Consider the following 12,672-nt stretch of genomic DNA (forward strand, 5'->3'; position numbering starts at 1 on the left):
TGGGCTGAACAAAAGATGTTTTTCAATGTCCTTTACCATGACACCAGTTTGGTAAAGGAGACAGATGATGCGATTCTGTTCCTTGGTAGCTCATTTCTATACATTGATGTCTACAGGCTTGTTTTCCAAACAATGTTGTGCTCTCCCTGGTAAGCTCAGTAATTGAAAGTCTTTTGTGCTTTGTAAGTTGGCTTTTAAATAGGTCAAAATCAGCAGGAGAGCTTCATAACCAAAGCAATTAGGATTTTAACCCTTTGTCCTACACGCCTTGTAGACAGTAGAATATAATAGAGGTCGGCTAATAGGCTGCTGCATGCCATGGGCAGCCACTAAAAGCCAGAGCTTTCTACTTCCCGGCTTACAGTCCAGATCTTCCCATAGTGGAAAATTACTGAATTATGGTGTGCAAGGAGAGAGGGTCAGCTTGGGGCTGGGCCAGCAAGATAGTGTTGTTGAAGAGATCTTTTTCAGTAGCAGCCATATGCTGTTGCCAGGTCAGTAGTTCGGGGCAGTGGCTCAGCTCTGATTTAGAAAGAAATGATGCAGCTCTGAAGACCCATACTACAAAATATGTGAAAAGAGGTGAGAAGTTTAAAGTGTTTCCTGACATACTCCTCCTCTACCTGTTTTTCCTATTGGAAAGAAATTATGTGGAATACTTCTGTGAGAATTGTTTGATGCTGTTGATAGCTGTTTGCTCTGACCTCGTATGTTGTCCTTTGCTTTTTTTTTTCTTTTTTCTTTTTGCCTGCAGAAAAAGCAGAAAAGAAAAAAAACAACCTGATCATGGGAGGTTAATTATAATTTAAAACAGGATTTGTGTTGTTAATGGAGCTGTTTAACAGAAACAGATTTGTACAAACAACCCTTCCCCCACCTTCTGCATGTGCGATCTTCCTGTTTATAGTAATCTGCTTCTCTGGGATTACCTCTCTCTTAACAGGGACTCTGAGCAGCTCTCATTTTACCAGTAGTTTCCTACCTCATAAAGGAACGACCCTGTTAATCCAGCCCCTTTGCTGGACAGTGGGAAGTTAGTCACCAGTTTATTAACAGTGCCTCTGCGTGAGGAAGAAGCCAGAGAGCAATTTTCCTTTGCGGTTACTTACAGCTTCAGAATATCAGATGAGGCTTTAAAGCAGCAGAGACCTATTATTGCCTCTATTGATTGGGATACTGCTGATTTAGGCAATGATTTGCTTTGCAGGTCTATCAATAGATGAAATACATACACCATGGTGCTTACAAATGCATGCACTTGTGTTTGTAAATGCGTGTGGTTCTATCTAACCAGCAACTTTACAACATTGTTGTGGTGTTTATGGAAGACAAAGTACCAATTCTAAGCCACTTAATCAGTTTATTGAGCTGTGACAAATATGGTAACTTCAGGGGACTGAAGACAGACATTCCTCTGCCCCAGGACCCTGAGTCAACAAAACTAACTGTGCTGCAGCTGATCTGCAACACAACAGAAAATGTTCACAACTAACTAGTTAGGAGAGCAATGAAGCAGAACAGATACTCCTGAAAGATTTAATTTACAAGGTGAGATGTGGAGGCACGGAGCAGTTTCTGCATGTACCTGCATTTCCTCCCACCCTGTCCCCAAAGGCTGTTTGGAGGCATTCTTGGAAGCTGCTTCACTCTCTCCCACTGTCTTTTAACTATCTGGGTCTTGTTAAACTTGTAGAGTGGGAAGAGGAGGGGCTTCTTTCTTTCTGCAAAGGTCATCTTTGTCAGGTCTGTGGACCTCCCTGTGCTTGCTGCCTCTCCTGGCCCACCCGCTCTCCTTACAGGAGGCCACACCATGGCAACACGCACCTGGGAGCCTCTTCGCATTGCCTGTGGGGCCAGGTGGGAGCACTGCCAACGAGGAGAGAGGTTTCCTTGCTGGTGCTGCTGTGACTTTCCTTCTGGCCCCAGCTTATCTGCCTGGCGTGGTGCTGTTCTGAAACTCCTAACCTGAGGCTTAAGGAAGAGCTCCTCCTGGATTTGTGTGCCCTTTCTTCCTCTCCCAGCAGGATTTACTGTCCAAGACATAGCCCAGAGAAGGAAGTTGGAGAGGAAGGGCTGCGACATGTGGCACCGCTATGATTTGGGGATGCACTGCTAAGTGGCTGTACAGTTGTTTCATGTAAGGTGTGCTTTGTTTGTCTTCTTCCAAGTGCAGCCTCCACTTAACTGTGATTTGTAAAATCTCTTTTTCTTTCTTCTTTATGTGGTAATTCTTTTTCTTTCCCTCCTCTTCCCTTTCTTTCTGACCACTCCATGCAACCTGGTCTAGTGGAAGGTGTCCGTGCCTGTGGTGGGGAGGTTGGAACTAGATGATCTTTAAGGTCCCTTCCAAACCATTCTATGATTCTGTGATTCTTTCTCTGACAAGGAGCTGAGGCAAGAGTTGGCTACAGGCTTTCCGCCAGCTCCCTGCATCATGCACTGAAGTACTTTGTTAGGACTGGAATTGTTGAGAGTTTGGGATAAAGACAGAAGCCAAGTGACCTCAGCAGTGCTTTCTTGAGAGGAGAAATTAGAGAGGATTTTGCAGAGATGATATTAAAGTGGTGTATTGTGGTGTGTTTATTTTAGACTTGCCCTACCTTAACTGCAGCAAAGTGTTCAATTATACATGGCTGAGGTTTTGGGTTTGCGTCGGTACAGCTGCTGCTGTAACCTGTTCTAACAAAGCGTGCACAGCGCAGCCAACGCATTTGTACCACTGCTGCTGCTTTGCATTTGAAATCAGGGTCTTTGTAATATCCCTCTGATGAAAGGGTTTTGCTGCCTGCTCTCAGGTCATTCAGTATATTAAATGGGAACAAAGTTCTCCCTGACTGTTTCATAAATCTTATCGTACACGAATCTGCTCCAATACTTTCAGCATTTCATTTTGCACAAAAGAGCAGCCAGCTGAACTCTGCTTGTTGCTTTACATGTGTCATGTGGTACCCAAGTTCTTGTTGTTAAGCAGCCTTAGATGTACTGAAGACGCCTGTTCCAAATGTGGGTTGTATTTTTTCCCCTCTGTTTCCCCATAGAATTGCTCACAGGTAGGAGGAATTTGTTCTTGCAAAGGTTACAAAATGGGAGGATATTTCTGTATAAGATATGTGAAGGAAGTATATAAAAAACACTTCTTTTCCAAAATTGAGGTAGCTGTGCTTTTCATTCCCCCATAAATACATTTTTAAAAACATTTTCTATTTGATTGTTGAGCCTAGATAGTGAGAATTGAAGAGAGGAGGCAATACTGTGAGAACAAACGCCGGTCAGAAAGCAACCTTTCAGAGCATTGTTTTGCTCTGCCTAATGTGTAGGCAACTGTGCCTTTCTACTTCCACATCTCTTTGCTGTGCTTAGTGTACTTGCTGGAGGTGCAGCCATATTCATGGACACACTTCCACAGATCGCTGATCAGGCTTAGGGACCCAGCACAAGCTTCAGTATCTTGACAAAATCCAGAGTGCCAGGTAAACAGCTCATTTTCTGCTGAGCTGGGAGGCAGTGTGCTTCCTCCCCGTTGGTAATCTGTGAAGGCTTTGACTGAGTTCCACCTAAAGAAAAATGAGGGGTGTGTATGCACATAGTGTTCACCTTTTGAAGTGAAAATGCTGGTTGTGCCTAGCTATGATATGACTTTACTGCAGAAGCTTATAGTTGAGGTGTCAGTTTGGGATTAGAAGGAGCATGGGTGAAGCCACTGTCATCTATAAATTGAGCATGTTTTGCAGTGCTGTTTGACAGTAGAGCTCCCTGCTGTGCATAGATGTTGCAGTAAATGGGCTTGGGAGAATACAGAAAGTGTTAGGGCATGTCTTACAATGTTGCTGTTGGTTGCAGAAAGCTAAAGCACAGTGGAGGGATGTATCTGTGGAATACTCTAGAACTGGTAGGGGAAAAGATCAGACTGCCTTGATCAAGAGGTGCTGTGAATGTGGGAGACACCAGCTCTGGAAGAGCTCTGGGATTTACAGGACAGTCAACTGAAAAAGAGAAGCAGTATGTGTCAGTGAGGAGAAATTTAAAGAGGATGGAGATATCAGAAAAATTGGAAACTGTTAAAACTGGGAGAAGCAGCTGAAGAAGAAAATGCAAAATGTCAATGTAAGTACTGAGAAGTGAGAAGTAATTTGAATATTTGTACTTAGTTTAAAGGCTTGGGATAGTAAGAAAACTCAAGTGTATTGCAGAAAGGTCATCTGCTGTTCATCTCTTGTGGCTCTCATCTTCATTGTTTAGCAATTTAGAGCATGGTGTGCTTTTTGTGTTAATGCACAGCATTCATCTACTGATCTAGGCAGTAGTCAATATTTTCAGTAATAGATCCAAACACATCCACAGGATTTCTTTAAATTTTAGCAGTGAGCTCTGAACTTTTTTGCTTTGCTGTTGTTCTTTCACCAATGGCTCAGCATCTCCAATTTCTAGGTCAGTGGGAATGGACTTCCTGGGCTTGCATAGCTGGATATTAGGAGTCTGGGATTGCTGGCGTAATGTTACTTTCATAACGTTTACAGGCTAATTGTAGAAGTTGTTCTGAATAAACACCAGGTTGCAGCTTTCTTTGGGGCCTTGCCAGCTCTTTTGATAATTGTGAGAAAAATAGTGTTTCCTCTCCCCCCTTGTTCTCGCTCCCACAGGTCACGTGGATTGCCAAAGCTGAAAGAGTCACGTTCACATGAGTCTTTACTGAGCCCAGGCAGTGCTGTGGAGGCTCTGGATCTTGGGGCAGAAGAGCAAGTCTTTGTCAAACCACTTCACAGCAGTATCCTTGGACAAGACTTCTGCTTTGAGGTAAAGAATGATCCCCAGCCCCAGAGCCGCTGACATGCTGTCAGTCTGAGCCTTGCAGTACCTGCTTCTGTGCTTCTGTAACCAGAGAACAGCCAGCAGCCATTGCTATCCCAAAGTCTGGGTGGGGGCTGTGAACCAGCATGAGATTTTAAAGTCTGTGAGAATAATGGCATCAATCACTCAATGGAGAGAAATCTCTTTCAATTATCAAGTCTTCTACTTGGCGGGGTGGGGGGGGGGAGAAAAAAATTCTCTTTAATTTGATAAATATCCAGGCATTTGTAGTTTGCATGCAAATGGGTGGTTGGAACATGCTGTTGTTCATAAGCTGTGTGTTCATCCTCTCCAAATTCATCTCAAATTAAATTTAGCAAATATACCGTAACTGAGAAATGGGATTTCCAGTCAGAGCCCCCTTCCATTAGCTCAGCCCCTTCTCTGACTGATAAAGGAGAAGCTCCAGTAACTGTGGATGTGTCTGTTGCACCATGGAGCAGGGTGCAAAGCTCCTCTTGCTCTTTCAGCACAGGCTGCAGCCTAGAACCATGTGGCTTCCAGCTTAGCTTCAGAAACAGGTGGGATGGTTGAACAGAGTCCTCATCTTGCTGGACCAACAGCTGAGTGGCTGCATCCAAGGCCATGGTAACCTGTCGTGGCAGAGGCAGGTGACAGTCTTGTCTTCAGCAGGGTTAGTCAGATGCGTCTGAACTCCTGGAACAAAGATCTGTTTACAGCCTGGAAAACTGCTCTGGCAGAAAACCAGCACATCAGGCTCTTCTCCCTCGGGACATATCGAGGAACAGTTCCTCTTCGCTTCAGTCTCGTTCTTCTGGTTGGAAGCGCTTTCCAGCTTGCTTAGATTCAGGGAGATGAGTGGAAAATCTGGCAACAACTTAACTCTGAGGCTGTTGCCTCAAACTGCTTTTTGATTGTGGGCACCAATGAATGGAAAGAGGAAACAAAGCTTGTCAGGCCATGTACAAGTGAAAGAACCAAGGTGGGTCCCTCCTGCCTGAAAGCAGAGTTACATAAGGCAGTGTGGCTCAGAGCACAACCCCTCTGGTTTGTTTTAGATCATTGCAGTATATATGGACCCTTGGAAACATTTTATATTTCTTGAAGATACCTTTTCTCGTGTATTTTGCCTTATATTAATACATAGCTAGTTCTGTCTGTCTGTCCACTGTTAGCAACCAAATCAGCTGCCTCTGGGACCTACGGGGGAGAATTGCAAGCATTTAAGAGCTTTTTAAAAAGTAAATTAACTGGCTGGTTAAAGCCTTGTTTAAAAGTATTTAAGTGAAACCTCTGGTGCTCTTCATAATTTCTTTAGTTTTATATTCATTTGAACTGAGTTTTTCTCTCTACATTTTGTGAGCCTTTTAACCCCTCTCTCCCTTCTAGGCTCCCATACTGTTTTCCTGCCTTTTTCATACTTACTTCATTGCTCCAGCTTTGCTTATCTTGTTCTTTGCTTCTTGCAGCCTCTTACATGTCTCCTAGGCTTGCCTGAACTCACCCTGCCATTTATATCTTGCAGGTAACCTACTCCAGTGGCAGTAAATGCTTCAGTTGTTCCTCTGCAGCAGAGCGGGACAAGTGGATGGAAAACCTACGCAGAACAGTGCAGCCAAATAAGGTAACAGCAACTGCAGCAATGAGATTAGCAGGGGAACGGAGGTGGTGTGATTGGATTTTAGTCCAGTGCACCAGGGCTTCCCACAGATGCATCCCCAATTAATTTAGTCTGGGAAGAAGCCTGCTCATCAGTGTATCACAAGCAGTTGTGTAGTGTTCTAGTGAGTGCAGTAGGTCAAACCTTTAATGGATAAATACATGTCAGTGTGCTTCCTGCTCCCTGCCCCACTGCCTGCTTGATGTTTCACACTGAGTTTCTAATGCCAGGCACCTCAGAAGGATGGGATGTGGCTTCCCAGGTTTCATGCTTTACTGTGTGACAGAGTTTGGGGAAAAACAAAGTAAGGAATTCGAGCCAGAGTGAAAAAGGAAGTCAAATTATTGATAGCTGGAAGTATCTAAGTCACCTCCATAGCTGGCATACCAACTGTGAAGGACAGGCTAACAGTGCTCTCAGAGTTACTCACAGAGTAAACAACACAGCATGCCACCACGCCAGTCCAGTGGCTTCTGAGTGTTTGTTTTCTAACCCATTTCAGATACAGGTTTTTGAGAAGAAAAACATGTTAGTCCTTACCTTTGACATGCCAAAGACAGATCTTTGCCTCTATTTTAGAAAATGTTCCGTTTTCTAGAGCTTCCCATCCTCTGATCTTCAGAGAGTATGATTCTCAATTCTGACTCTGTCCCTGCCTTGGACACCAAAGGCAGCCCTTTTTTGCTGCTTTCAAAGACAAAGTATTCCCATTTTATGCATTTCAAATGAAAGCTAAGCTCTTTTTCTCTGCACAGGACAACTGCCGTCGAGCTGAAAATGTGCTCCGTCTCTGGATCATCGAGGCAAAGGACCTGGCCCCCAAGAAGAAGTACTTCTGTGAGCTGTGCCTCGATGACACCCTCTTTGCCCGCACCACCAGCAAAACAAAAGCAGATAACATTTTCTGGGGAGAGCACTTTGAGTTCTACGGCCTCCCACCTCTTCACAGCATCACAGTTCACATCTACAAGGATGTGGAGAAGAAGAAGAAAAAGGACAAGAATAATTACGTAGGCCTGGTCAACATTCCCATGACCAGCGTAACCGGTCGCCAGTTTGTGGAAAAATGGTACCCAGTCAGCACACCTACCCCCAGCAAAGGGAAATCAGGGGGGCCTTCCATTCGGATAAAGTCCCGTTACCAGACCATCACCATCTTGCCCATGGAGCAATACAAGGAATTTGCAGAGTTTGTTACCAGCAACTACACCATGCTCTGCTCCGTGCTGGAACCCGTGATCAGCGTAAGGAACAAGGAGGAGATGGCCTGTGCTTTGGTGCACATCCTGCAGAGCACCGGGAGAGCCAAGGTAAGGGCTGGCACCTCCCTTCCCCTGTTGAGAGGCGATGTCTTTTCAGCTAGAATCTAGAAAGCACATGACCATCAGCAACAGCAGAAGGTGCCTGATGGGGTAGGGCTGAGAAAAGGGTCTCAAAAGTAGCTGAAAAGACTTGGCAATTGAATCTACCAGGGAGGCACAGACAGGCATGATACCAACAATGATTAGAAGGGATACACAGATTAAAGATGCTGTGTAGAAAGTATAAGGGGGAGGCCTATATAAGCTCACATTATTCTGAGAAGTTAGGGCCTGCACTAGAGTGTTCAGGAGCTTTTTCTGCGTTTCCAAAATCGTGACACAGGATAAGTAAGCAAGAGATTAGAAAACCAGGGAATTAATTCTATAAATAAGTCTCATCCAATGAGTGGCAGGGTGCCATTGTTGATTCAGTGCTCAGTCAGCTAATCGATGCTAGCAATCATGTGGTCGGCGTTTGAATGGCTATCTGGAGGATCTATACTCAGTTAAAGGTGATCCCACCTGCCCCAAGGACATACCTAGGACTTCTGGGTTCATGCTGATGGTTTTCTGTGAGGCAGCAATTGGAGTGAGCCTCAGGTTTTTGGGGTAGAATATCCTGCAGGTCTTGTGAAATTCTGGGAAGCATTAACAAGCATTGATTTATCTGGATGCTGCCTGCCAAGTGGGCATGTGAGTAGTAGCAAACTGTGGCCAGCTCCTTCCAGTAATGCAGCTAGGGCAAATTCAGCACATCCAAACACAAGTTAGAGGGCTGGAGAGGTGTAAGGACAACCATAAGCAACATCCAAGGGACATCCTAATTTAACTGCTCCAAAAACATCCTTTACATTTGTGTAATCACATGCCACACTCTGCTGTTCTCCCCTTGACATATGTCTCAAGGGCTGGTGCTGTGTGTGATAGGAACCCATTCCTTTTCTGATTAAGAGAGGCTGGTAGCTGGGGTAGCTCCTGGAGGGTTGTGTTGAAATGCTACTGGAAAATAGGCTCTGGATTCCTGTGGTGCTATCTGCAACAGGTAGGGAAATTAGTGTTATAATTTTGTCTGAATGGTTGAACTTTTTGCTTGCTGGGAGCATTGAGCAGCTTGGGCTGCCATAGCCTAAAGAGGGTACATCTCCAGGTCACACCATGTTGGTGGTGACTCAGTTGGCACCAGGTGAAAATAAATCTCTCCGATTTTGCTGAAAATGAACAGCAATAATGGATTGAAAACCAAGAGTACTAAAGTGTCTTTTTAGTCTATATTTATCATCCATAATTTCATTCTGCATATTTTACACTCAGTGCATTATGGCTTCTGTAGTTAATGGGTTATAAAACTGTACAGCAGCACTCTTTGAACTGTCTGGAGGTTGCTTCTGGTTGCAGCAGAACTAGCAAGTCAGTTATCACTCAGCCCTAATTCAGGGTAGGGGTTTAGGGGTGTTACAGGGAGAAGTATGCTTGCTCTACTGGAGAACTTCATGATGGCTGAACTTGGGTCTTGCAAAACACTGAGTATTTCTTATGAAATGCTGCATGTCCTTGGCTCACATAAAGTTATCACTTCAGGAAATGAGTAATACTGGAGTCTTAGGCCCTATATCAAGAGGTTGTTCAGTGTATATCAAGACTTGCTGATGGTTCCTGCCTGGGCATTTGAGTACAGCTCAAGTTAAGCTGTGTAGATCCACACCAAGTATGTTAACCTTTTTACCAAAGCTTGAACCACTTTTGGTTTGTGAAGTTAACTGGTACAAACCATTCTGACTCAGATTTCAGCAAGCTGTAAGAGCTCGTGCCTGACTTCCATTTTGGAGTTTTAAATCCAAGTTTCTGTGCAATATTCAGTATTAAAAGATAAATATAACACTGGCACTGGCAAACAAACTGGTGAGAGGATTTATTCAGGACCTAAACTGAAACATGAGCTTTGCCATGAGGTTTTCTTTTACAGTCTTTTCCCTTTATGATATGTGTTCTATATAATTTTATAAGGATAATAAACCCAAGAGGAGATGTAGTGATTTACCTGGCTCACACTACATGTAGCACCTGCATCCCTTGGCCCAAGATGAGCAGCTGTCCCAGCTGCAGCTCTTCTGTTCATCCTTCCTGCTTGACCTCTGCAGTTGGCCTGGAATGACCAAGTCTGGTTAAAATAACCTCCTGTCATTTGACCTTTATTCTTCAGGACTTCTTGACAGATTTGGTGATGTCTGAGGTGGATCGCTGTGGGGAGCATGATGTCTTGATCTTCAGGGAGAACACACTTGCTACCAAAGCTATTGAGGAATACCTCAAGTTGGTAGGGCAGAAGTACCTTCACGATGCACTTGGTAAGAACATGCCTCTCTGTCACCTCTTTTGGTTACCTGTCCTCTCTGAACCATGACTGAAGCCTCGTGCACCTGGGAATGTGGGATGGGAAGGAACTGCCTCAGCATTCAGCCCAGGTGTCTAGTATCCAGACAGCAAACTATATGTCATCTTACTCTTGATGCCCTTCCTCCAGAAAGAGCAAAATGTTCTTTGGTGCCTGCAGCACCCAAGGCAAGGCAAACTTGATTTGACAGAGCTAAGACTGACTTAAAGTTTGTATCACCATGTTATGTTTTTCTGGGTAACCTTTTTTGTCTCTTGTTGGGATGAAGAGGTACAATGCTGCAGTTGATTTGTGGGCAATGGTGATTGTTCTGTCTGACACACAAACAGGCTTAGAAAAGGGATTTGGACCATACCTGTGTCATGGTGTCAGCAGCGAATCTGGTATCATGTGCAATACAATTAGTTGGAAGTTTCAGGAAGGGTTATGAATGTAAAGTACATGCTTCTCTCATATTCTTTCAAGCTGAAGAAGCTCCTGCACTCACTTTAGGATGAGATGCCACCACCTGGGAGAGGCACCAGTCATTCAGGGATATCTGATGACAATCAAAGTGCTCATCCACAAGTGCTGATTGCTGGGGCAGCTCCAGTCAGTCTCCTTCATTTGCTGTTGTAGTTCACAGCAAATGTCAGCTATGTCTTAGCAAGTGCTGAGTGTGAGATGTCCACCTTGTGCTTGGGTTGAGTGCAGGTAGGACAAGATAACTCATTTCCAGATGCTTCAGCTGCAACTGCCAGTAACGCTGGCATGTTCCAGAGTGACCCTTGGACTTACTCAGCCCTTACCTTTGCCATGGAGCAATGAATTTGTAACATTTGTGTTAACCTTTCATACTGGTACCTTGCCCCAACAACAATCCTGAAGACATGGCTAGAGGAAATAAGGCTGCAGGGCTACTGAGCAGCACAGACCAGGAGACCAAGAAGCAGGCTGTCTAGGGAGCCTCTTGCCTGTGTTTATCCAAAATGCTCGTTATTCATCACTGCAGTAAAAGTGCCTGGCCAGCCTGGCATGTCCTATGCCATTCTTCCCATAGGGTCTTGTTGTCCACAGTCACATGCCAGGGTGGATTCTGGTAATTCTGCTATTGTGCTCTTTCCACCGAAAGGTTCTGCTCTGGTCATAAGCCACTGCCTTGGAAATTACTGTCCACACAACTGGTATTGCAATAAAGAGAACTGAAAATGTGCCTGCTGCCTTCCAAAGAAACTCCCAGCCCGACTTTTACCAACTCCACACAATCTTTGTTACCCACTATTGCATAATAAGGCACCCATCCCCCTGTTGTTTCTTGGAAGAAGCAAGCTTTGGAAACTGATACAAGAGAAACAAGATCAGGCTAAAGCCCAGTCCCACACCACATCCTTTCACAAAAAAATAGAAAAGAAAGAGGCAGCTTTCTTTCCCCACAGCCTTGCTTGTCCTCAGCAAGCCCAGATGCTGGCAGGCCATCAAAGAGAAAGTTGGCTAAATGGGTGCTCCATGGGTCAGCACAGGCAGGTCTGTGATTATGTGCTCTTTGGCCATTTCTTAAGTGTAATGAGCCTGCTCGAGTAGCCTTAGTCCCATGGGTGCCACCACTGAGCATAAGTCACAGTCCTAGGCTTTCGCCTGGTGTGGAGAAATGAGCAGCACACTGCTTTTTGTACTCTGCTTTTCAGCAGACAGCAATCAGCTGTGGGGCCTGCATATTCCATTTGCCTGCAGCCCCTTAATGTGCAGTAATTACATAAAAATATTTTAAAATTAATGACCTCTAATACATCATTTAGAGCACTGGTGCTGAGCGATAAGATGGCAAATCATAGACAGGAGAGATGGAAAATCCCCCTAAGGTCATCCAGCATGTCTGTAGCTCGGGGCAAGATTGCTGGTGACAAGATTGCTGGTGACAATGTACCCATCTAGTTCTTTGTCAAGTTTTAAATGTCATTTTGCTCAGATGCCATGTTCTTGGGAAGGATTAACAGCCTTACGCTTGGCATTAGCTATTTAATGCATCTGTAGGAGCATCTTTAATGTGTGATTAAGGCAGAGTCTTGTGAGCCACAAAGAGCAAGTTTCAGATTTATTTAAGGAAACAAAAATATTGCCCAGTAAACAGCAGTTAGAACAGAATTGGCTCAACAGAGGCGATGCTGGAAGTTTTGCAAAGTGATCTAGATGCCCTCAGCAGAAATTTTTTTGGACCCTAACAAAAATAAAAACAACTAGCTTAAGAAAAATGTGCTGCTTGCTTTGCTTGCAAGAACACTGCTGACTTGAGATTTGGCGGGGGGGAGGTGTTGAAGGGTTTGGATGAAAACAAAGACAAAAACCCCAAAGCCTTTTGCACAAACAAGCCTCGTGGCGTTAGCTTGGAGCCAGCAGGATCATCTGAGGAAATGAACTTAGAAGACGTTGAAGCATTATATGCACAAATAGAGAGTTTTTCATGGTGAGCAACAACAGCTTAAATGTGACACTATGTGCTGGCATATACAGAAGGGAAAAGAGTCAAGCAGTTA

The 12,672-nt window shown here is 44.5% G+C and overlaps 1 protein-coding gene across 1 annotated transcript in view; it reads left to right on the forward strand.

Annotated features, from left to right (window-relative positions):
* RASAL2 (RAS protein activator like 2) overlaps positions 1 to 12,672 on the forward strand; it is a 158,491-nt gene that overhangs the window by 124,649 nt on the left and 21,170 nt on the right. Inside the window, exons 6-9 of the mRNA XM_054384631.1 lie at positions 4,641 to 4,794; positions 6,335 to 6,433; positions 7,225 to 7,779; positions 9,971 to 10,115. Coding sequence (XP_054240606.1) covers positions 4,641 to 4,794; positions 6,335 to 6,433; positions 7,225 to 7,779; positions 9,971 to 10,115 — 953 coding nt within the window. The remainder of the gene's footprint in view (positions 1 to 4,640; positions 4,795 to 6,334; positions 6,434 to 7,224; positions 7,780 to 9,970; positions 10,116 to 12,672) is intronic.

This window comes from Indicator indicator, chromosome 10 (assembly GCF_027791375.1).
Source record: "Indicator indicator isolate 239-I01 chromosome 10, UM_Iind_1.1, whole genome shotgun sequence".
NCBI lineage: Eukaryota > Metazoa > Chordata > Aves > Piciformes > Indicatoridae > Indicator > Indicator indicator.